A 26,257-nucleotide genomic window follows, 5' to 3' on the forward strand; every position below is an offset into this window, starting at 1 on the left:
GACCTGTATTGGTGTTGGCAGTTCCCCCCGTAGACATGTGCATCCTGTTTCAGAAACGCTAACCTCCCTCAAGGCTAAGGTTAGAATTTTTATTTTTTTTTTCCAAATCTGAAAAGAAAGCAGCTCTCAGGTAATAGTTAGCAGCTGTGGCCATTAAATGAGAAACATTCTTTAAGAATTGAGTGGTTAATGTTGAACAAACACTCGGAGACAAGCTGTAAAACAGAGACCGAATCAGTAAATCAGCAAATCATCCCTCACAGTGTTTATATTAGAATGTTTTCCTCTTGGAACTAAATTTAAAACGCTTTCATTTCATGTCTCAATTGCGTCGCACGCAGTGTAGGATTGCTTGATTTGGAAACTGTTCATTTTGGCATTTTGCTTGTTGTTGCGTAACGGCGTCCACGAGGGAACCTGCAGTTTGCTTTTTTTCCTTTCTCTTTTTTTGCCATCTCTGAGCAGCGGCGGTGGCGGTGGTGGTGGTTGCGGCATCCACAATGCACTGCAAACACGCATTTGATGCACTTTTAGCCCGGATTTATTCAGCACTTTTCACTCAGCAAATTGCTTCACACAGACTCACACGGTCGGGGATCCACTGTCTGGCACTGTGTTCAAAACCAGTGAGACCAAGGGAGAGAGAGCGAAAAAGGGAAGAGGGAGAAGGGCAATTTGAATTGGAGTTTGGTCAATCTTCAAACGTTTTTCCAGGGTGCTTACATGGTCTGATCAAAAGCACCCCACTGGCACGGGCCCTTGTAGCCACAAGGGGAGGCCTCTGATGCTGCTGCCACGGCTTCCCTGCTGGCCAAGCTCCCCCACCCCACCACCACCACCACCCTGCTTCCTACCCGTTTATGCCTGAATAGGTGCTGTGACATAAAGTTAGTACATAAAAACAAAAGCTCCTTTTTGATTTCTGATGGGGTTTTTTTTTGTTTTGTTTTGGGTTTTTTTTGTATCACACAGGGTTGCATACAGAAAGTGAAGTTTGTGACTCCTTCATGCTACACAAACACACATACACATGCTACAATAACACATGTATCTGAACAAGTGTTCACCCAGGAAACAATTCTTTTAAATTAGCATCTGATTGAATGTAAACAACTGCAGAAAGATGGTGATGAAACATGGTCAGCGTCTTCACATCCAAAGATGTCTGGGAAACATCCAACTGGAGTCTGTACGAGCATCAATGTTGTAAACACAGAGTCCACTTATTCCGGATTACTATTCGCCCTTCTGGTATAGCAGCTCGATCTGGGATGTTTTAGTCTCTGTAAAGATGTCCGCACAACAGTCTCTGGTATTTCATGTCGGCAGAGTCCTATTTCTTCTGTTTTTTATTTCAGTGCGACCCTGTGCTGGGACACTAGCGAGACTGAACAGACTCTCTTCCTCTGCTCCTTGGTCTGGCATGGGATTGTGAAAAAAGATGCTTTGTGCAGAAGTCGTCCAAAAGTCCGCTGTTCTCAATCCAAAACCTGCAGTTCAGATGAACAGTTTAAAAAATGACCACCGCACCATTGCCATGACATGACATAGTTTCATCTTTGTCTCATTACGTAGCGTTTAAAAAAAATGTTGATTCATACTTTACAGTAAGGTGCTGCAGTTAAGAAAATGTAGTCCAGAGTTATTTAAAGTGGTGAAAGTGGTTTGGCTTTGGAAATACTAAATATGGCCGGTCTGTGTGTGCTCAAGGATTTATAACCAGCTCATTAAGGAGTCCTCCTACTTGGTGACGCCTGGGGACATTTATTTCTGTCCTTACTTCTCCAGGCCTCTTTCATAACGCTCTGTGTTCGTCTGTTTGAGTGTGTTGGTATGTTGAGGATATTGCGGTTTCTGGCCATCGTTTTTAGACGTTGGAGACAGCACTGTTTTGTGTTTTCACAGATATTAACTACACGGGGCCGGGCTGCCCCCAGGGGTGCGTGGAGACTGTTTTTCAACACTCTCATCCATCTTCACCTTTTACTCCCCTTGCTCACTTAACTCAGTTGCACTGGCGATAGAGAGAGGCTTGCTAATGGCTATGGTGTTGAAACGGGGGTGGGGTGGGGTTAGAACCATGTTAGAACCGGGGCCGAACCGAGGGCAGATCTCTGGGGGTAGCAGGCCTTGTTTCTGTGGACGGGTCCTCCTGAAATAGAAGGGCAGGGAAAATTGTCAGAGGGGCTCGAGGGTATGAATCCAACCTGTTAGCAGCCTTCTCACCCAGCCAGATAAATAATGCAGGGTCAAATGGGGCAGAGAGGCGATAGGTTTAAGTACCTGAGAGAGCAGGCGAAAGTAAAGTGATGCTCGGGAAATGAATGTTTTGGGCCTGAGAGTCGCTCACTCGGGTGGCAGATACTGTAGGCTGCTAGAGCGGCGGCGTGGGTGTGAGTGAGGGACTGCGGTCAACAGATGGAGTTTTGGACAGAATTATTTTTGGTCCGGTAAGCACCGGTTTCTCCATTCACCCCGCTGCTGGGTTTTCATTTTTCCCTCTTTTTTTTTTTTTTTTTTTCCTCCTCGCCCACCCAGAGGTGAGCCTGCTCTGCGAAATACTTCAGGCTCAAGTAACCCACGTGCACACATTTCCTCACTTCCTTACAACGTCGTGGGTGTGCGTGTTTGCGTCTGCATATGTGCGAATGTAACACACTTTGCAAGATTTACAGCTACTATTGAAAAGCCGCCTCCTAATGTGAAAAGTGACTGGATTGGATATGTGTGTGTGTGTGTGTGTGTGTGTGTGTGTGTGTGTGTGTGTGTGTGTGTGCGTGGCGGGCTGGTGTGAGGACTTCTGGAGTGCTTGAGTGTCAGCTATTCTCTCTCATATACAAAAGGAGCAGAGATCGAGAAACAGATGTTATTGGTGACTGGGGAGAGGCAAGGTCATTCATTATTTATCTCTCTGTACACACTTCTGCTCAGCTGATTAAATGTGTTTGCTTAGCGTGATGTTTAGCTGTTTAGCGATGGCGAGGCCTGGCGTGTCGATGCGTAACAAAGTGTCGTCCCCCTGCCTGGAGAGTAGTAGGGGGCGTTTTTCTTTTTTTTTTTTTTTGTCCTCGCTAACACAGCTGTGTGTCTGAGTGTCTGTCTCTGGCCAAATGTGAATTTAGAGGCCCCTGGACAACGGTGAGAGACGGTGCGATAGCGATCTGATTCAGATGAACTGCGGGCGTGCAGGGGGAAGGTCGGGTTATCTGCTGATCCCCAGTGGCCGCCCGCTAGAACACATATCACAGCGTGACAGACGGCTCCTATGGGTGCACTACACACACAAACACACACACACACACACACACACACAAGCGATGACACAGTAGTGAACAGAGCAGCGCTGGTCTGGCCGTACGCCGGCATACTTTATGGATGAGCATATTTGCTGAGGTCTCCCTCCACGCTGCAGTGTCAGTAACCAGATGAAGACTGGCACGGCCCCCACATCCTGCCTCCTCTCCTCCTACATATGGTTTTCACATATGTCTTCTTCTTCGATGTTTGGATTAGCTTGCCAAGGTCAGACGTAGGTCAGCCGTGGAAGGGCTCAACCACTTTGAGCTCTGGCCCTTTAACTGTGCCGCCTGCTGTCGTGTACTCGGCTAACCCTCAGGCTTTGAAGGCGAAGCTCTCGGGTGGTGGTGGTGGTGGGGGCTCTGTGCGAACTTACATCGTGTTTCTTTTACCATGCAGCAGTTTGACATGCATTCATACCCACACACACACACACACACACACACACACACACACACACACACACACACAAAGGCAGGCGTGTGTGCATGCACATTTGCTCACATCCCCTCCCCGGTTGATCTCCTCTTGACAGACATGTGACCTTGACTTTCCCCTCTGTGATGTTTTTCAAGAGAGTCTGGCTGCTCTTTGGTGCTGTCACCGTCTGAATAGATAGATGAATGTTTGGGTGGAGGAAGGCAGGCGAGGATGGACAGATGATAGAGCCATCAGCTTTTTCATGGGCGGAGGAGGGCCCAGTGACATGTGACATCACAGAGACATCTCTCACGCCCAGCACCGGGGGGGAACCCATGCCGCCCTGCGAGATTTACTGCACCGGTTATGTGTCCGGCCAGCAGGATCTGATGAATAAAGTCAAAACGGGGCTGGCATCGGCCCATTCGGGTCAGGGAGGGTCACGTTCTTCGTATAAGTCATTAGAATGCTTTTCCGATGTTTTTGCAGTTAGGTGGTCTTGGCCTCAAGTTCAAAGCTTTACCGAGGGAATGCATCATTCATCAGGAGAACGAGGAAAGGAAAACAGAGCTAAGGTTTCACAAAGGTCTAATAATATCAGCTAATAATTCTCAACAGTTGCTGTAACCCCATCCTGCATGGACTCACAGGAGGCTGACATTTACCTCATACGATGAAATTAAACAAGTGCCACACAATTTCAACAGAAAGTGTTTGGAAGTCAATTAATCATCTCGCTGCTGGTTTTAATTTCTTCGGTCCTCGGCTTCCTCTCCACCCACCTGAGTCTCCAGGTAGCGAGATGACAATGATAGATTGTTTTTTGCAAATATTATTCGACCCCTGACTGTCATTCCTGTCAATCACTCTTCGTCTGTTTTTTTTCCCCATTCCTGCTGTCACACTGATATAAATAGCCGTCATTGACCTGTTTGTCTTCTGTGTTCCTCAGATTCGCGTCGACGGGCCTCCGCACGGCGGCGTCCAGTACGAGACGATATCGGTCATCAAGGACGGCAGCCCCATCCTGCGAGACATGGCCTTCTCCCCCGACCGCAACTACCTCTACGTCATGTCTGAGAGACAGGTAGGTGTTGAGCGCGTGGACGTAAGTGCCCTCACCCGGGCGGGCTGGAAGGCTTAAGTGTGTCTCTGTCTGCATGCATATGTTTAAATGTCAGGGAAAAGGCTGTGAAAAATTGTGTGTGTGTGTGTGTGTGTGTGCTCTAGCGGAGCCCTAGATGGCCCACCTCTCAACATCACCAGCACCACCACCCGCTGTTAGCTATAAATAACCTGGGTGGCACAGCGGGTGGGGGGGGGGGGACGCTGTGACAACGTTTGATAATGAAGGAGAACAATGAGGGCAGGGAGAAAGGAAAAAGAAAAAGTGAGACAAGAAAGAGACAAGGTAGAATGAGAGACAGAAGATGAAGGGCACTTGCCGGCTGGCTGGCTGAGGCGGAGGATGTGCGGAAGAGTGATGAGGGAAAGAGGGACAGCTGGAGGAGCGCACGACTGAGACAGAGCAAAAGAGAGACACCGGAGAGGAAAGAAGAGAGACAGAGTGCAAGGTCATCCTTTCACACCTCTAATGAAGTGACACAGCATTGCCGGGGCGGGTGGGGAAACAGCCGATAGCCATCAATGCAGCCGACATACTAAGTAGGCGGAGGAGGCGAGGGCGGACAAGGGTGTAAGGGGACACAAGGACAGAGCAGGAGTGAGGATATGAGAGGTGAGGAAAACATGATAGGGTGAAAACAAAACAAAAAAAAAAAACAGGGAAAGAGGAGGCGAAGTGATGGGAGGAGAGAAGAGGAGGAGGAGGAGGAGGAGCAGCTGCAGGGGAGCGTGGCGGCGCAGAAACCCCAGAGACGGGCGACGTGCGAGGCTGTCAGTGCGAGGTGATAGATTGTCGTCCTCTCTTCTTATCTCTGCTTTTAACACACTCAACAACTGGCTGGCTGCAGCTCACAGGTTAGAGACGGCGGCACGGTGAGAGAGGGAGTCATTCAGACAACAGCGTCTAATGCTGAGAGAGGAAAACAGATAATGTAATCTGCATCGGATTTTTTCTTCCTCCCCTCCTCCTCCCTCGGCATCTGTGACAAACACAAAGAAACTTTTTGAGAAGTTTCTCAGCTTCAGTTTTAGACACTCGCCTGCTGCGAGAACAAAAATATTGCGGCGTCAAACGGTGAATCGCGTTGTCGGTAAAATGGCTCCGTACTTCAAGCGGTATGAGAGATTCTTTGTAAGACATATCACAGAAATGATATCTGAACAAATTATTTAAAAACTCAAACATCCCTTCTCATGAATATTTATACAGTACACCCACCGAAATATTTAAATGAATACCTCCAGGATAAGAATTTGAATCTTCTTGATAAATAATCTAATATATACACATGTATCTGCAAATCATTTTTTCTTTTTTACATCAGAATAAGCACGTATATGTGATCAGCTGATTTCCCTTCGCCGGCAGATGTGTTTAGCTTTTCTGGATAATACGAGACAGGAGCACGGAGGTCAAGCGACAGTGTAACAGTGGTTACTTCACACATCGTTTCATAAATGCACATTTTTGCATCATTCTGGCCGATCGTCCACATGGATCCTGTAAACACACTTTTTGAAACCTGGTCTCATGGTGGAAAAACCTGAAAACGCCGCCCTTGTATTCTTGTGCGGACAATAAATCTGCATACTTTGCGTATCGATGATGCCATCGTCCCACCCCTCGCTTTCAACCTCTTTACTCCGCGACGTCTCATAAGAACAACAACAATGGCGGACTACATGCTTGTGTTCGTGCTGCAGAAGATATTGAGCCTGTTAAGGCAAAAATATTCTGCTCCTCTGCCACTACGCTGAGCGAAAAAGGATTATGGATGACCGACTTGCCATTTTCGTCGTCTTCTTGTTGTGTTCAGTTTCACTTTCAACTGTCTGTTTTGTATACAGCGCGTAAGCTTTGTGCACATGCTCCATCTCTTCTTCTACGTGAATTTCAAGCGCCCCCTAAAGGAACTTGAACTACAACGTGTTGAGTCGTTTACAATGGATCAATTTGGACGCAGATATTCTTGGAAAGATGTCGAGGAAGACAGAGGGGAAAAAAAAGTTAGTTTTGGTACGTGTGGACATGGCCTCAGTCTGTCTTTCAAACCGGCCGAATGACGTTCAAGCGCTCCTTGAGGTGAATAGAAAACCATTTACACACTGACGTCAATAACTGCGACATGCGTCATAGCATCGTGCAGGACAAAGGAGCCAAAATGAGCCGTTCCACCTGGATGTCACGCTGACCGGAGCTGGTGGAACTGCAGCGTTGTTTGACCCAAGAATACACGCCGGTCGTACCCTTTTCCTACTGAAGACAAAACGGCAGATGCGAGTGGGTATAAGTGGGTTTTTTGCTCAGTGAAAAAAGGGTTATGACAATGAAGACATGACACAGATTTCAAGTTTTTTTTTTTACCGAGTCAAGTCTGTTTCCCATATTTACCCAAATCCTTTATTCCGACTTATTCTGCAGATGAAACGAGCTTTTGAAGTCGAGTTCATAACTGCTAGTCATCCGAGTGAGGAGTGATGCTGGTGAATATTATTAGTATTCAGCCTGTACACGCTTGTGTTTCGCTCTCCAGGGGTTGGGGAGGATCGAAGCAGACAGGCGTGCACGCACACACACACACACACACACACACACACACACACACGACTGAAATGCTTTCAGCCACTTCGGGGGATGTTACCCTGCATGTTCAAGGATACTACTCGATCGTCACACCTGACAGAGGAACTGAACTGGGATCCACACTCATTCAGGCTTTTTGCATAAATTGGCAAATTCAACACACAAAAAAAAGACACATTTTTTTTATATACGTATGTGATTCTGTACAGTTGATTCAACGTTTGATTGATCCAGATGAACAACTCTCACACAAAGCTGTACTCCACATTGTTAATTCTGTCGTAAGTCTCGGTGGAGCTGCACATAATGCATTTTATTACTCCTGACCTCAGTCTTACCTCTCTCTACTCAGGGGGATAAATTTAGGATGCACACCACTGGGTACCATCATGTATTTTTCAAAGTGCCAGCACTATCCACTGTAAAATACACAGCAGCCACCTTCAAACCAGCCCACTGTCTCACAAGCTCTCAGTGGAAAAAGATCTATTTGACCTTTTATATGATCGTAAGCCTAAATGTCACCTCCAGCTACACTTGAAGTCAGACGATCAGGACATCACGAGGTCTGTCTTCTCTGAGCGGCGCTTGTTCGCATGTGTCAGGCTGATGCCGCTTGAGGCCAAACGCCTGGTGATGGGAGACCGTTAGAACAAAGGAGGGATGATATCAAGCAGAAAGCAGGGCAGATTTGGCTCCGGTTGCATTTCCTACTCTGAATAACAAAGAGGCCCTCTGTGTTTGGCACAGTGGGAGAGAGAGGATGCAGAGAGACCGAGGGAGAGACAGACAGACAGAGAGAGAGAGAGAGGCAGACGGAGACTGGGAAAGAGAGAGAGAGAGAGAGAGAGAGCAATGTTTGCTCAGCGAGGCCGTGCTCCGCAATCTGGGCTCTCGCTCGCTCCAGTCCTCACACCTGTCTGTGTGTGTTGTGGCGAAGCCGTGAATCGTGGGATGTGCGAGGCCTTTGTAAACACAAACACGCAGACCGGCGCCCACGGGGGCGCACACACACCCTCGCCCACATGCAAAGCGCATGCTCCCTCAGGTTTGTATTTGCATAGGTACCGACGTAATGCACCGGCTCTCGCCGTCATGTGAACACTCGCCCCAAAAAAACTATAATTACACACATGCAAACCCCGGCCTCCCATTCAGTATTCAAATGGGATCTCCATGAGGCTTTCGGAGGCTTTTCATCTCGCCTTTTTTCTCTCACCCGTGTATATATAGATTATTCCTACTGCATATGTATAGATCCTCTACACCGACTCCTACACATGCGCTGCCTACCCAAAGTTCTGGTTCAGTGTGTGAAAGAATTTTCTGCTCTGGTTCGTCTCATTTGTCTCCCTCTCACACTCCCACACCAGACGCCATCATTCACTCGCCCTCAGACCTGCTTAATAGCTCCCTGTTTCGTATTCGATCCTTGGCGCTGCCATGTTAAACTGTGCTTTTGTTTTGTAGATGTAATGACAATAGCATCCACCATATTAATGATGTGGTGAGATTGACCCAGTGCGACGCAGCGTGGTGGAACTGATGAAAAGACCTGGCTCACTGACTTTCTCTTCTCAAGGAGCAGCGTGAGAATGCGTGTGATTGTGTGTGTGTGTGTGTGTGTGTGTGTGTGTGTGTGTGTGTGTGTGTGTGCGCGCCTGCCTTCCTGTAGGGTGCTGTATCATTACTGACAGTCCTGAAACACATAGCAGGAGGTTTTTCATCTCTGAGATTTATCTTCAGACATTTGCGTATATCCACGACGGTGCCTCGACTGTTGAGAAACCTCAAAAACACGCTTGTTGCATCATCTCTGGATTTTCACAGGCTTCACGCTCTGAGCTCCGCGTCTTCCATCTGTCCTTGTGCGTTCTGTGATTCGGCAGATCCATCGTATGGATTTCTGCCAGATCACATGTTTGAGTCATGTTGCGTTAGTACCTCTGTGTGTGTGTTTGTGTATGTGTGACTGCTTCTATATTTAGACCAATAATACTGCGATTTTGGTACTTGGCTGGGGAAGCAGCGCCGGCGGCAAACTCAGTGATGTAGGGAAAAAGGTCATAGCTGTTCCGGGAGATTCGGTCGAGCTGCCTCCGAGACGCGTCCTCGACTTTCTCCCTCTCATCCCTTCCTGTCTTTTTCCCTTCGTCTGCGTCATATGAAATGCCCCCTCCTGAAATGTCTTACATGTCTGGAACACCTCACTGCATTTAATATTGCATCAAAAAGCCAGCAGATTTCAAACCGAATACATCTCTCGCTGCTGCGGCTGAGCCGGCATCGTATGCATCATGTAACCTCTGCCAGAGTTTTACATGGAAAAGCACAGGGGGGGCTTTAACCTTTATCTACAAGTCCTGCTTTACATACCAGATACACTGTGCCTACAGTAATGCTCCAGCGCTGTAACAACTGCAGCAGTGTCTCTAATCAAACAGGTAGAAAGAGAATCCATGTGTGAATGGCAGCTGGAGCAGAGCTAAACCACTGGTGCTTTTGCCAGCTCATGCAAATTCGGCGCGTTGGACGTGTGCATGAGTGTTGGCTTCATCCCCGCCGTGTCTTTCTCTCTCCGTCTCTCATTCATTTCCCAACGCTTCTCTCTCTCTCTCTCTCTCTCTCTCTCTCTCATGTTTCTTTTTTCTGGCTGCCTGAAAAAATGCTAAAGGGCCAGCACCACTTGTTTTTCTTTTAACACCATGACCGGTCCTGTGTTTGTATACTTTTATGTGTGTGTGTGTGCGCTGCAACTGCATTATGGGAGTTCGAGCCAGCAGAAGGGGGACGGAGCGGCAGGCCTGACGCTGTGGCCCGCGTGATCCCCTGAGCGGCATTCGCTGTCTTTGTTGTCGGTTTATCAACACAATGCAGCACGCTGGGATAAATGGCGACAACTACTCCAGTATCGAGTGAGGTCTTTCGGGAGACCTGGATTATCAACAATTTTATGAGGTCTTTTCATTCCCTTTGTGGCGTATTGTGCTGTTATGGCCGCTGGCACCCAGCGGCAGGGCCGAGCGCTCATCACACGCGGCTGAGAATCAGTGACTGCATTATGTCGGTTGCTTTGGTCAGCGGCCAGTGCGCCCAAGCCCACAGCCTATAATGTATTATTCATGGGGAACAATCAAGATTTAACATCTGAAAGGGGTTTTGAAGTGATACCTGTGGCGTGGCTTTAGTTCTGCCTGAAAAAAAAAACCTTTTTGAAAACACCTCAATAAACGGGAAAAAAAAAAGAAACACTGAGAGAAAACCGCTAACACATAAATAAAAGTGTTACCTTTTATCATGTCTTAATTAAATCCCGAGAAAGGAGGCAGGTGTTGACTTTGTAATAGAGCTCAGTGGGTTTTTTTTTTTTTTTTGTAACGTTTTACGGCCGCGGCACACAAGAGCTCATAATAGACCTCAATGGATATAATAGCGTTCTCTTTGAAATACTGGCCGTCTAATTGCCAGCTCTTTATAAGGATAGCTGTGAAATACTTGCTAGCATGACCAACTGAGGGGTACTGAGCTGGCTTGTAAAACAGACTCGTCTTTCATGGACAGACACACAGTCCTCCCCCTATAGAGGCGTTCAGCCATGTGCTGCTGTCACTCTCCAATACACTCGTGGCTCTTTAGCAAACATTAAACCCCCCTCATCCTCCAATCCCTCGTACGCCGCCGTCCTTCCTCCCTCATCCCGGCTCCATGTATGGAACGGCGACATTACAGCTTGCAGATTATCAGAAAAGAAAAGAAGACCTCATTTTTTTTTTTTTTTTTTTCCAAGCCCAGCAATTTCTTCCAGCAGCTCAGCTGTGAAATTTGAAATCCATGCATGGATTCTTTCTTCTTTTTTTTCCCAACCTTTTTTTTTTGTATGAGGCCTCCTCTCAACCTGTTCTCCCTCGTAGCACCCCCACCTTCCTTTCCCCCTGGAGTTTTCCACCCCCCACCTTTCTTCTCCTTATCCCCCCCCCCCCAGAACCTTTGTTTGGCTGGTGTGGTTAGATTGGGAGGAAATGGGTTCAGTGGTTATCGAGACAGGAGGAAATGAGAATCATTCACACCTCGTCCAGTCTTAGATTAGCTGACATGCTACTGGCTCATCATTATGCAGGACTTGGTGTGTATGACACGCTGATTTCATGTGTTAATGGGCATGGAGCACATGATGGCTTATAGCCAGGCCTTCCACTGTGCACTGTAGGTGTTACAGCTTGTGCAGACTAAAAAAAAAAAAAAAAAAAAGCAGCGACTAGCAGCAGCGTTGGTGGAAAGCCTTTTGTTTCCTGGCTTTTACTATTTACACCCTCCACAACAAGCAGATTGGACTGGCTCATATCCAGGCCACTCATTCAAAGACTTAAGTTTGTGTGCATGCTTTTCTTGTGTGCACACAGCTCTGATTCCAACAATCCAGAATTTCAGAGGCTTCGGGAAGATACTCCCATCCTTTTCTCATTGCATCTGGTGGGGAGGGAAGAAGTCTGGCAAAGGTTCAGGTCAAAAGAATGAAAAGACACAACGGTAGAGCAAACAAAGTCAAAAAAGGGACACAGGGACAAAAGATCAGCGCTTTGTGTCTGCTTCTTCTGAGCCCCTCCTTTTCTTTGCAATGTTTGATCGTCTGTTGTCAGGGCTGAGTAGCGAAGGAGAATCCGGCGACTTCCAGAACCTCAACAAGTGTCGAGGTTGCCGTCCCTTGACCCCGTCCCGGCCCAAGGGCGGCATAGTTAGCTTGCAGCTGCCAAACAGTGAACAAGACCAGAGGTTTGACCACTGACCCACATCTCTGTGTTTCTCACCAATCTGTCCGTCAGTGACACTCGGACAAAGAGTCCCAATAACTCGACTACCCTCCATCATAGCACAGCGGACGTTCAACGGGCAGCTTTTAGCCTGAGAGAGAAACTGGTGGAATTCAGTTCTGGGAAGTCGCATAGTTTTTTCAGTCATTCTTTCATTTTTCCCACAATCAAAATGTCAGAATATCGAGGTTCTTGAAAGCAAAATGTGAGGGAAAAAAAAGACATCTCTCTCACCGAACTCCGAGTGTGAGTTAAGTAAGATATATCTACTTAACTGACCTTGACTGAGGTCAAATGAAGTTTGTTTTATTGTGGTGCAGCCAACAATACAGGAGGTGACATGAATGCCAGGCAGCCATGAAGTCCGCATCAGTGTTTATAGGTGAGATGTGACCTGAGCAAAGGTTCTCTGTCATGCATGAGAAAACTGTGACGCCGTGTGCCAACATATGGACCAAACATCTGCATCCCATTCCACCCTCATCGGGGCTGATCGAGAGAGTGGAAACAGTAGTCACGGCTTCATGGCGTCTGTCTGTTTTTTGACAGACCTCGACTACAGACAAACATCTCCGGGCCAGCCTGCTATCAGTCAGACAACAGACACCGGCCTTGATAGATTGGCCGTCATGTTTTATCTGGGATGTAAGCGCGACGGCGGGGTCAGATTGGCAGCCACGGGGTTGAGGGCCAGCAAATCAATCGCACGGCCGCTTCCTCGCCCAGGTGCTCTGCAGCTGGTGAGGAGGCGCCGGAGCCTCAGCTTGGAACCCTGAGCTCAGATCCCTCGCTGCGTCCGTGACAGCTTCACTTGATATTGACGGCCGGACAAATTAGGATAAATTCCCCTGTCAATACGCACATCCAATGTTATTGATGACGCCATTTAGCTTTTCATTCTGAAGAAAACCACTTTCATCCCTGACCCACTTGTCAAGATTCCTTAATCTGGAGCTGTGTGTGTGTGTGTGTGTGTGTGTGTGTGTGTGTGTGTGTGTGTGTGTGTGTGTGTGTAAGTTTGTGTTATTTCTGTATTCTTGTGTAATTTGAAGTAAGTAAACTTGGCTAATTCGGTTAATGAAACTATTTTTTTTTTTTTTTAAACATCTCCAGTTACATAGTAAATGCCGTATAAGGCATTTCATTGTTTGTCAAATAACTTGTACCATTTAATCAAATAATTGAATAATTCAGGAACAATCTCCTGTTTGTGAAGTCTTGTTGCAGCCTTGTTTTCTGACTTTTATTTTTAATGACATTATCAAATGTTTTTACGATTAAACTATCACATGCCCGCTCTGTCTCCAGTCCCATCACACACCACAGTAATGCCAGTGTCTGCCCATTAATGTTTTTTATTCTCTTCTTTGTATCATATGACACCGAAGCCTTTGAATGGAAAGTTGTGTGGTTTGAAACCATCTGATATTTTTTCTTCCTGGGAGTTAATACGCGTGTATTTGGCCCCGTTTCCTGCCTGAATCGGACCCTGTGAAGGTTTATGCGTACGATCCATTCATTTAGACGACCTTTCTTCCATGAGGGTCTTAAAATAAGTGCTCTATGCGTTTGGTTTTAATGGATGTTCGTGTGCTGTCTCTCAGCGCAGCGAGGTCAGGGGTTGTGGGAAGTTCAAGGGTCGACTGAGCCTGTTCATCAACAGGAAGGGGTCACTCACTGGGTCGGTCCGAGCCGCCCCTCCACTGAATCATGTTTTTAAAGCTTCCATCTGCCCTGACCACTGCCAGCCAGCTATTTCTTCCTCATGATGACCGATATGAGTATCCTTCCCCCCCCGTCAGCTATGTTCTAGCAATGTTTTACATGTTTGAATGCCGAGCCCTGTTTGCTTTGCCCATGTGCTAGCCCGGCTAACAAAGGCCCCTCATTTGCATTAGTCCCTGAGCAGGCATTGTTAATTGACTTAAGCCAGGATTAGTGTTAATCAGGTTTTGTGCCCTGGAACCATTGGCCAATCCTAACCTCATTATTTGATAGCAGCACACGTCCTGTCAGCCCCCATCAAGCTGTTAATTAATAGAAGCCTGTGCACCCAGGTCCCAGCCTGAGCACCCACTCTCCATCCATCCATCCATCCATCCATCCATCCATCCATCCATCAACCCCCGTCTTTCCCGCCTTCACACCCAAGTCCCCTGCCACTTCAGCAGTGGTCAACACACTGCGTTGCACTGTATAAGCTGTGAATCCAACGACTAGTCCAGCAGACCGTGCAGCTTTTGGTAAACAAGCAGTGTGTAACTTGACGTCTGCTTCAGGTGAAACAGTCTCTGAACAGAGACTCACACAGTGTCAAGTCTGGTCTGAGCGGATCTCGAGACCCCACATGAGAGAGACATGTTTGTGTCTGGGTGTGAGATCATGTGTGTGTCTGCACATCCTCTAATACCAGCTAAAAAACTCCCGGCTGTCTCCCCTCCCAACCTCCTCCCCCCTCCCCCCTTCCCAGTCCCTCACTGGCCTCCTGACATAATATGAGATAATGAGGAAAAGGATACCTGATCCTTAGACTCTCTGACACCTCTGTCTCTGTCTGTCTGCAGTCTGCCATTAGCCAGCTGACTGTTGCTCCCACAAATATCGCCCCTGGAGGGGGGAAAAAAAAAAACCCATGAAATTGTTATATCCAGTCTCCACTTTTGCTGCATTGTTGAATTGTGAGGGATTCTTGAAAAATTCAGCACAAGATAAATGCATGTTCGAGTCTTCTAAATGTTTTAAATCCCACATAAAGAAGATCTCCACAGCAGCTTTTCTTTGATTGAAGCAGCTCCCATCACAGTGTCCACGTCACAAACCGCTCGTTCACGCATTTATTTAGATTAGACTTCCGTTTTGCTCTCTTGCCTGGTGCAGCAAAACAATGAATTGAAAACTACAGTGAATTCAGAACTCTGCTGCCGGGCTTTTAACTAGAACAAGAAAGACCGAACATGTCACCCCCAGTTTAGTTAACCTGCTCAGGCTCCCGGTGTCTTTTAAGATTGATTTTAAAGTACTATTGCCTCTTTACAAGGCTCTTAAAGGCTTTGAATCTGCTTGTATCACCAGCTAGTTTGTCTTTTTAGGATCCTTCATGGCCTCTTAAATCCTCTGATCTACTGGTTTTTTTTTTTTTTTTTAAATACAACTGTACACCAACACTATGGGACTCCTACCCAAGGCTATATGTGGTGTAAACTCTGTGAACAGCTGGAACGATAATTGAAAAAAAGTCTTTATTCACTCGTCCGTGTCCGTTTGTTTCTCGGTTGGTTGGCTTGTCAGCAGGTTTAACCAAAAACAGCTGGATGGATTTCCATGAAAGTTCAGATGGAGGTTGTGTCTCGACCTGGAACAGATCCTGTTCACTTTTGGTGCAGATCTGGATAAAGATCCAGTTTGTAAGAATTCTCGCTGCCGATCCAACATACAATCCTAAAAGCATCAGTGTCTGATGAGTTGTGGATGAGGCGCAAACATTAACTTTCTTACAAATTGGACTTCTAATCTAATCACTTTTTATATTTGTTTTCATTGTCGCATGGATCTTGATGAAACGGTGTATTTAGGTGGCTGGTATGTATGTGTGAGTACAATCTGATGAATATCCTCGATCTTGAGAGTTTGAATTACGGTTAAGCAGTCATGGGATGTTTATAATCTCGTGCGATACACGGCCGCTGAGTTTGATATTGGATTATAGGCTCTACTGAAACCTTGATTAAAGGGGACTATTGGGGCTTGGCAGAGGAATCAATCTACTTAGTGCCATTAATATTTTCCCTTGTTTCAGTTTTGCCTGTTTTTATTTATTTTCTTGGGTCTTCACATTATTGTGAAGCACTTTTGAGTTTCTGCCCGTCTATGAAAGGTGTTACGGAAGTCCAATTTTCTATTATTTATTGTCATCATTATTATATCAAGTGGCGGAGTGTCGGGGAGTGCGAGAAGGTTTTATACAGGCAATTAACAACAAATGTGTTGAAGTAAACACTGAGTAGATGTGGTCAGTTTTTGGCAGGAAGTCATTACTCTAAGCACCTCGAGTAGCGAACCTGTCCTTGAGCTCGTTTTGCGCCGCTCGTTATCTTGAAACAATCTGATTGAGCTCCAGTTTCAGCCTCTGCCGTGTTTATACGCTGAAAACTTTCCCCGTCTTTCTCCTATACGAGGGTGTGTGTGTATGCGTAGCTGTGTATGTCGGCTCGCATGTGTGCGTCGTGTATATGTGTGCAGGCCACACTCTGTCACTTTGTGAGTGTGAGCCAAAGGAACAGTCCAGGAGCCATCCTGCCAGAATAATCAGCTCTATAATTAAGAGCTGCGAGTATGTCAACTGCCTTCATATACCCCCCCCCACTCCTCTCTTTCTGCCTCTTTCACTGTCTGTCTGCCTCTATAATGGCACAGCATTTGTCTGTTTCCTCCCCGCGCCTATGCAGAACGCTCGTGACATTTATTGTGAAACTAATGGCGGTGCTTCACTCCTCCTAATTGTAGGCTTTAATTGCAATAATTATTTACAAGCCTAATTAGAGCCTAGAGAGTGTCAGGGAGAGACACGAGTGCTGGTTGAAGGAATCATGACAGGGTTTGTCAGGAGCCAGGCGAAGAGTAAAGTGAATAGAGTGGCAATGTTTTGTCTGTAATTGGGGGAGGCCAATGTCTGTAAGTCTCACTGCCTCTCCCGCTGTCTCTCTCTCTCTTTTTTTTTATTTTTTTGTCAATTGCCGTCCTCCTTAGCTCTGAGATGGGTGCCGCAATCACAGAATGAGGATGATTTGAGGTTGAGCTCACAGATCAGTGGATAGCAGCAGGATCGGTCCCTCTGCGCTGTGGTGAAGGTGTTTATTTAAAAAAAAAAAGAAAGAAAGAAAAAAGGTCTCCGGCTGACTCTGACAACTGATCTGTGCTGTTTGAGAGGGACTGACGGCTCCATTCACCGAGCCGCCAGCTGCCTTCTAAAGCGGTGAATAAGTGCATCTTATGTGCATTTGTCACCGAGTACATTGTTTCTCAGTGTGTTCTAACCAGGGCCCGGGTTCATTTGCTGCAGTTTGGCAGAGCCTCAGGAGGTCTTTTGTGTGTGTGTGTGTGTGTGTGTGTGTGTGTGTGTTTTACTGTGTGATGTGGTCATGCTGCCAGGTCTGCAATATGCTCTTTGTCTGTCCTTCAGGCCAGTTGTTGTTGGTAAACAGACTACAGCATGAGAGCTGCTGGTTTTTGATGGGTTCAGCTCAGCCCTCTCTCGCTCTCTCTCTCTCTCTCTCTCTCTCTCTCTCTCTCTCTCTCTCTGTGCAACACACATTCCCCCAATTTTCCCCATTTCATTCCCCCCTTTCTCTCCTTCTTCTCCCCTTTTCTTCTCTCCTGTCAGCGCAGCGTCCGATGGGAGGACTCAGTCCCACAATGCCATTCTCCCTCTCCCCTGCGGCTCACTTTGACAAAGCTGTCAGCCCTGAGCCCCGGTGATGGATGTAGTATTGTACAGTGTGTGTGTGCGTCCGCATGTGTGTGTGTTACTGAATACGTGAATGTGTTATTTTTTTTCCGGTTGTAAAATGAGTCTGGTTTCCTGTTTGGACTCTTGCCGGGCAAAATCATTTTATTTATATGTGCAGAAATCTTAAAATGATACCTTGTACAGTGTGTTATATACAGATGTGTGCGACCCGGAGGCCTCTGACTGACAACATTCGCACCAGTGCGTCGTACATGACAAATATTTGAGAAAAGGCTTGATGTTGCTCTTGAGCAAAGCACAGACACACACATTTATCTGTGTCTGCTCGTACATATGCAGACACACATTCAGCTGCAGGAGGAGGACGAATGTGCAGGTATGGATAGCATATCTCTAATGCAATATTTGAGGAAAAATATTAGAATGAGCGCGGGCTTAGATAAGGCCAGTGATTTAAACAGTGTGTCTGCAGACAGCCTGTTGAAATATTGCCTTTCTTGCTGACTTGTAAATCGGATATTTGGAGCCAGAAGGATTACATGGTGGTAAAAGATAGGGCCGCGGAGTGACGGATGGGGTGCTGTGTGGGGATTTTGGGGCTGGAAAAAAAACTACAGGACACATTTGTGGTGGAACAATACTATTACCTGCATCCAGAGCAGTTTAAAGTCATGCCCAAAAAATGCCCCCTCGCAGGCAAGATGCGTCTTCAGTTCACATTTTCCATAAGCAGCCGGGGAGCAGTTAATTTGGCTGCGCAGAAGCAGCTGTCTGAGAGTCGTGGGATGAGAGGCAGAAAGAGACGGAGGGTGGGGAGAGAAGAGAGATGGAGAGAGTGAGACACAAAGGCAGTTTGGGCTCATTATGTTGATTTTTTTTCTCCCTCTTCTGCCAAACAAAAACACCCCGGCACTTTTTAGACACACCGCTGGAGATCAGTCACTGCTTTTCTCTCTCTCCTTCTCACCCTGCAGAGTTTCTTTGTAGGCAAACCTAATATGTTTTCTCTGTGCTGCAGGAGCGTGTTTGCCCATAGCCTCTGTCACTATATATATTTCCTTATGGAATCAAATTGGATTAAATCACAGGCGCCATTACGGGGTCCGAGGAGGTCTTTCAGCCTGTAGGCTCTCAGTAATGTATCTCGACTGGAGCCAAGGTGAGGAGCGTTTAGTATGTAACGCACATGGTGACATGCACAGCACACATGTGCATATATGCATGCGTGTAATCTTGCAAATTTGCCCCCACGCACAGACACAGACACACACAGACACGTGTAACTACGCACACACACCCAATTTGGGATTACATGAAGTGTCCCCCACCACCTGAGCCTAGTTATCAATGCCCCTCCTCCCTATCTGTCTCTCTTTCTCATGTACACAGACTAACATTCATCTGGGCACAAATACACACACTCACACACACACACACACACACACACACACACACACACACACACACACACACACACACACACACAAAAAGACACACACATGCTTACACTTACGCACAAGCAACAGCCCTGAGAGCAGTGGGGTGTAACCAAACCCTTCATTTGTATGTACATCATGTACACTGGGAGAGACGCAGAGACAAAGAGAACAAACACATACATACACACACGCGAACACACACTCACAAAATAAAAAAAAAAAAAACCTTACACACTCAGACATGCACTGTGGAGTCCCTCTGTGGATCAGAATTCATTTCTGTCTGCCTTCCCCTCCAAATCAATACCCCCGTTGGTCGACAGACAGCCGTAAGTGTGCCAGGGAGGCTCCCCAAACACACACACACACACACACACACACACACTCATGCCTGTTGATGTGTGATGGCCTCTGCTGCTTCCTTATTAACTCCTCACATGCTGACTGAAGCATACACCTCATTACTGGCTGCATTGACAGTCTGGAATCCCGCTGAGAGGCGCACAGACATGTCGGACGGAGACAGACAGGCCGGAGATACTTATAGGGCTTTCTCCATTCGGATGCATCAAGTCAGATCATGCATTTGCATGTCTGCCCCTTAAGCGCGGTGAGTTTGGCCTTGTCGTGCCCAAGATGGCCCATCTCCGGAATCGGGTCTTAGTTGCGCCCGACTGCCTGCCCGTCATCATTCAGGGATCGATGGTCGCTTCCTCCTCTGGATCAATTCGGTCAACCTGTCTCCGTTTTTCAAGTAGTAAGTAGCAGTTGCCAAGCAAAATCTCACAACGACAGCCTGAAAAATCCATAATGATAAGTATCCATCTATGTACAGCCGCTGCTATAGTAAGTGCTCATCAATTACAGACAAGGCCATCGTCATTTTTAAGACACACACCTTCAGGCTGGTGGCTCCGTTGTAGTGGTCCAAGCTGGTCCAAGTCAAGCTGAAATAAAAAGCTGAATTGAACGAAAACATACATGAACGCAATGACGAGTGAGTCGGGTATGTAGACCGACAGTGTGACCTTCACTACCATAGAAATGTTCTGACCTAGAGATGCAGACAGACAGCGATGGAGGCGAATGCGTCAGGTGTGGGAGTGAACAGTATTAACAGGTTGTTAAAGGAGTAGAAACGTCTTTACAGTCACTTGTGTGAATAATGCTTTATATGCATTAATTGCCCTCTTGTGACGGTTGAGCCCACCCTCACTTCTCCCACTCCTTCAGCCTCGTCACAAGAAGCGACTGAAGATTTTTCTCCGACCCACTGCAAAGTTAATGAGTCACGTCGGGCTCTGAAGTGTCTCTGAAGTCTTTTCAGACCCGTTATACCATTAGCATTAATGCCCAGACTGTTGTGATGTCTGGTGGTGGCTGAGTGGGGGGCATGTGACCAGGTATGAATGCAGCCTGATGGGAAAAAAAAGTATATACCTTCATTTGACAAACAAGGCCGCAGTTCCAAGGCTTCTTTTATAGTGTGTTATGCCAAAAAAGTGCCAAGAAATGGTAACTTTGCAGCGTAAAGACAAGACATTTCGGTTGATTTGTCCCTAAAATAAGGTTAAATCTAATTCCGGCCTGCTCTGCGTCATCCTGGTATGCCAAGTGTGTCACTTCTTGTAGCCGTCTTTGCACATGAGCGCACACGCTCATACATACTCGCATACGAGCACTCGTAGGCACTTTCACAGCTCCCCGTTTCCCATCTCTTAAATGTCAGCATGGGCCTTTAAACCAGTCGCCAGTGAACAAACGGGTTAGAGGGGGGGCTGAGAGTTCAAAGTGGCCGGGCAGCATGGATGTAATTTCCTCCTTTTAGCCTCCTGACTGAATTACTGAGCAAAGAGGCCACCTCGGCTGGGAGCCGCATCGGAGAGCGAAACACGGGGAGCGCAGAGGTTCGGGAGGTGGAGGAGGGGGTGGAAGAAGAAGAAGGGGAAGAGATGGGGGAGATTAGCGGAAAAGAAAGGCGAGAAGGAGGCCTCGGAATGAGCCACGGACTCTCAGATCATATCTCCAGTATCCATCTCAACATCTTTACCTCGTATAAGACGGTGCACATGAGATCTGGAGAAGGCGTGAAGGCTGCGGAGGTATCATTAGCAGTGCTTGACATTGGGCTATTAAGTTAAACTGTGAAGTCGTGCATAAGTGAATGAATATGCGTCTGCCGGGGTTATTCGTCGGCGCGGCTTTTTTCATTAAGTTCGGTTATTCAGAGGGAGAAAAAAGATCAGCTGTGGGCCGACGGAGAGAAAGATGTCTTAGTGCGGTTTTGTTTTTCTTGAAGCATCTCTTTGGTTTGTGCGTTATTGAGCAGTTTTCGGGAGCATTTTAAAGCTGTCAGGACTAAAGGCTTCAGTGGTCTGCAGTATGTACAAACACACAGAGGAAGCACACAAACACTCCCACTTTTCTCAGTCTAACCTGCCCCCCCCACCCCCCAAAAAAGGGGGATTGAAACCATAAATAATTGATACACTCCTCGCTGTATCGACTGGTTGGATTTTTTCATCCCCCCCTTGCTGGTCGATTCCCTCACTCCATTATTTCTATGCTCGCGCTCCCTCCACTGCCTTCATATCCCCCTGTGGCTCCTCCCTCCAGTCCCAGCCTTAGTGTGTAATACCTAAACACAAACACACACACACACACAGATTAGGAGACAGTCCCACCTCCTTCCTGCAGCTTCATTATTGCTCACTGCCCCGCTTCATCTTTAATCCATACAGTTGGCCATCATTCCAAAGTGTGTTGGGGGGGTGGATGAAATCCAATGCCGTGTTTGTGCAAGTCTGCCGTGTGTGTGTGTGTGTGTGCAAGGAATGGGAGTTTTATCTGTTTTTTGCACAGCGGCAGTGTGTGAGGGGGGTGAAAAAAAAAAAGGGGGGTACTTACCATCCAAAGCTGAAAGTGAAAGTGGAGCGATAAATAAAATAAAGATCCTTTTTTGGAGCTACTAAAATGTATTTTTAAAAATGCTCAAAACAAACTCGGCTTTCGAAAAAACTGATGACGTGAACAGGTGATCAGTGGTGAAAACTGATGCCAAGCTAGTGTAAAAGTGTCCGAAACACATCATATGTGATGTATTTGTAAGCGTCATACGCGTTTAATAACTACATTTGTGGGATCGCTGCAAAAAATCTGTGTGCATCAGCCATCGCATCATTTACTTTCTAATATTGGTAACAATTTGCACATCGGCTGGTCTTAATGTGACGGTAACACACTCATCCCCCCCAGTAACGGTCACTTTATTCTGCTGGAATTCTAGTAAAAGTCCAGTCGTGTGTATACGTGTTCTTTACCTCTGGCACCAGCAGTGCCGTGTCATTTAAAAATAAATAAGCGGAGGAAGAGTTGTGTCTGAGCAAAAAGACAACCGAAAACCACCAGCGCCACCCACATCCTCAGTTAATCCTCGGGAGAAGACGCCAAAGTCTTGACCACATGAATTCCACCACAGGCGCCACAACAATGGCCTCTCCATCACATGAAATGTCATGAAAGAAACATCAAGCTGTATTATTACCACTTTAAATACATGGTTATCGTCCCCGGGTCAGCCTATAACACGTAACGGCCAGTCGGGCTTCAGAGTTCAAACTGCGGTCAGGAGGCGCACGCCTGACCTGTTCCTCCCCTCCTATCCTGCCTGGCAGTCCTTCTCCTACCAGTCTGTTATTCCTGACGAGCTGCCAGGGACCAGGCCTGCCCAGGACTGAGGAGGTACATGAGGGGGGGGTTCAAGCCCTAATGTGAGTCGGGGGGTTCTGCTGGGCTCCTTGGCATGGGGGATTTGGAAACAGCAGTTCAGCTTCATCAAACTGTGATGGCTAGATATCCACCGTAGTGTCGTATCAATTCAGAGAGAGAGAGAGAGTGTAGCTGCCTGCCCTCCACCCTCCTTTATTCTGTCTTTAAACTCAGCCTTGTGGTGCTGCAGCGTCTTTGTTTTCAATTGACCCAAATCTACGAGCTCAGGCCAAATCCAATAAACAGAATGAATGAATGTGTGCGTCTCTCTCTCTCTCTCTCTTTGTGTTTTGTCTGTGAGTGGAGTAGAAATAAGGAAGAGATGTGCCGAGAGAGGCCGGCTGCGACAATAAAGGTTAAAAGCTCCCCCTTTTTTTATTTATTTATTTTTTTTGTACAACGAATCATTTGCGGAGAATATAGATGGCTGTTTGTAGATGAGTCGGGCTGTATCATTTCATTTTGCCTCAGTCTTTCTCTCTCTCGCCCCCGGTTTACGCTGCTTAAAATCAATGTGTAATATCCATTCTGAATGCTATCTCCTCTACTTTAAAATCAGTTATTCTGACAAACACCACCAATAGAAAACAAGGGTCTGACCTTCAGAAAAACAGCTCTAACACGCGTCTGTATTTCCCCTTGAATTCTCCCAACTTTCATTTATCCGAGCCCCCTCTCCCGCTCTTGAGACACTTCTTTAATAAATGTTATACAGTAGCAGGAAATCAATATCATGCATTTCTACACAAAACTTGTTTCTCTCCAATGACCTGTCAGGAAGCCCTCCGACATCTGTAACCAGAACAACGACAGAAACAAGCGTTTTAAAAGCGATTCCTTTTGAACGCGGAGCAGAGCGGCCGACCGACCGTCCCTCCCCGAGGGTTGAAGGTTGTAGTTTCTTTAATGCGCGTGATGAGGAGGAGTTTTATGTGCGCATGTGGCTGCAATTAATTACTTTTACACATTTGCTCGAGGAATGTGGGTTTTTGAGCCGTCATCAAAGCTCCCAGCTGTTGTGGTGTCTTTGGCACTGTCAAGTCAACGCCTCCGAGGGATCAACACCCGTGCACCCGCCATCAACAACCCCCCCCCCTCCAGTTCAACGCTTAATCAAGCTGGGTGTAATTGGTGTGAGTCTCGAGCCTTGATTATCCTCGGACCAGCCACAATACTTCAACAGAACCCCCTCACCTCTCGTCTCAGGGCCAGCCGGGTTTAGGATGGAGATTGATGATTGGGTTTGAACCGCAGCCTGACCTCCGTCTCGTGCTGCATAAAAAACACCTCGAGAAGTAATTTATTCCTGTTTTTTTCAGCCTTTTTTGAAAAACTGGTCAAAATAAGTTGGCGGGGTAAAATAGCCCCTTGCTTCCAATGCAGAGTTGATATTTTCTCTCAGTGTTTTTTTTTTTTTTTTTTTTTTTGCAACTGTGAGCGAATGCCATTCTCTGTGGGTGGATGTCAACAAGCTGGATGAGACGGCTCCGCCACGACACTTACGGAGCGGATTTGTCTTAGAGAGAGAACAGCGGCAGGGATTTTGTGAGTTGAGCGGAAAGTGGAGGGGAGAGAGAGCGCGGCAGAGACAAACGGAGACGTGGCTGCTGTCCTTCGGGGAGAGCCTCGGCGGGATTACTGGGGCAGATTAAAGAGTGGCCGGTCGGGGGGAATGTGTAGTGAGCCCGGACAGGGGAAACACTGGCTGCACCGCGGGGTCACTGAGGGACCAGCAGGCTCAGGGGCATGTAGATTTCATTGGTTTTCATTCATTCATTCAGCAGCGAGTATTTGCTCTGCTTTTGTGCCTTTGTCATTAGGCCTGCTCAGACACACACACGCACACACACACACACACACACACACACACACACATGCACAGAGATGTACACCTCTCCATGCTTCCTCTCTCTCTCTCTCTCTCTCTCTCTCTCTCTCTGCTGGAATGGGTATTGTGTTCATGATCGATGTGCCTCATTCCAGTGACGTGGTAGCCTGGCTAACTCTCATTAAAAATGGATGGAGTGTGTGTCTGTGTGAGTGCATGTGTGCGTGTGTGTGTGTGCCTATACATGTTTAAAATGAGGTGTATGTGGCAGGAAGTCCCAGAGGTGCCAGCTGTTTACCGTGCACTGCTGAAGGTTTGGAAGTTCGTGTTTGGGGTGGGAGTTGGAGGGGGGGGGGGTTTACTGGTACGTGAGTGGGTGGGGGTGGTGGGTGGTGGGTGGTGGTGTTCCTGAGGTCATTGCCAGGCCTGTTGCCATGGCAACAGCTTTGCAAAATCGCTTCCTCTGCATTAGTGGTGACGGTGGGATTTTTCTCTCTCTCTCTCTGTCTCCGCTGCTTTCCCTCCTGCTCAGCATGGCGAGGCACATCTGGCACCGCCGAGACTAGGCCTCATCAGAACACAAAGCAATGGGCCGTTTCCACTCTGCTGTGTCCTCTTTTATCCCTTTTTTCTTCTTTTTTTTTTTTTTTTTTTCTCCCAGTCTTTCTTTTTTCGTCTTCTCTTTTCCTGTCCTGCCCCCGTGCCCCCATCCATCACGGTAGGTAGCAGGGAGCATGGACTCGGTCTCCAGGCAGCAGCTGAAATGGATTCACCATTCACAGGTGGCCAGAAATAACGGCGGAAAATATGTACAGTGGGACTTTTATCCTCCGGCCCTTTTTGTTTTTCTTCTTCTTCTTCTTTTCTTTATATGCTAGAAAGGCAGCGGCACGTTTGTTATGCAATGCCCGCTCCTCTGCCTCTCTGTGACAAGACTGTCACCTCCCCGGTTTCTGTTCTTGTTGAAGTTGTTGTTCTTACGGTGCAACAAAAATAAGCTGAATCCATTATTTATAACAGATACACAATGAAAGCTCTGATGTCAGTGGCCCCAAATGGCAGCAGGAAGTGCCAGGTTTAATTTAGGGGACTTCATTGCACAAAATCATGTTAGGCTGGATTAAAAAAACAGTGTTTTTATGTTTGCTGTTGTTTAGTTTTTTTATGTGATTGAGCACTTTGGGATAAAAACCTGCCCATTGACACACTGAGGCTGGGCATTACCATAATCCACGGCAGTAGGTGTCAGTAACACCCCGTGCACGGGCAACAATAATAGAAGCTGAAGTCCATTCAGACTGAGCCTTTGAAAGGATGAAGCTGTTGTTTTAACCCGCGGCTGTCAGTCAGTCACCCAGGTCGCTCGCCACTGTAGCCGCTCTGGTTGAATAACCCCCTGCTAAGGTCACCCGAAGTGGGAATTTTATTAGCATTCGTTTACCGGAGCGCTGAGGAGAAGCTCGGTCCACCTCGGGTCAGCTGCGGGCCGTGTGTGCAACTGTTTTCTCGGGAAGCAGAGGA

The 26,257-nt window shown here is 47.1% G+C and overlaps 1 protein-coding gene across 4 annotated transcripts in view; it reads left to right on the top strand.

Annotated features, from left to right (window-relative positions):
• The window catches only part of plxna2 (plexin A2), a 183,337-nt gene that overhangs the window by 70,721 nt on the left and 86,359 nt on the right, over positions 1 to 26,257 (top strand). For all 4 annotated transcript variants that reach the window (XM_037103945.1, XM_037103944.1, XM_037103946.1 and 1 more), the window contains exon 4: positions 4,670 to 4,804. In XM_037103945.1, the coding sequence (XP_036959840.1) occupies positions 4,670 to 4,804 (135 nt within the window). The remainder of the gene's footprint in view (positions 1 to 4,669; positions 4,805 to 26,257) is intronic.

The sequence above is a fragment of the Acanthopagrus latus genome, chromosome 7 (assembly GCF_904848185.1).
Source record: "Acanthopagrus latus isolate v.2019 chromosome 7, fAcaLat1.1, whole genome shotgun sequence".
Taxonomy (NCBI): Eukaryota; Metazoa; Chordata; class Actinopteri; order Spariformes; family Sparidae; genus Acanthopagrus; species Acanthopagrus latus.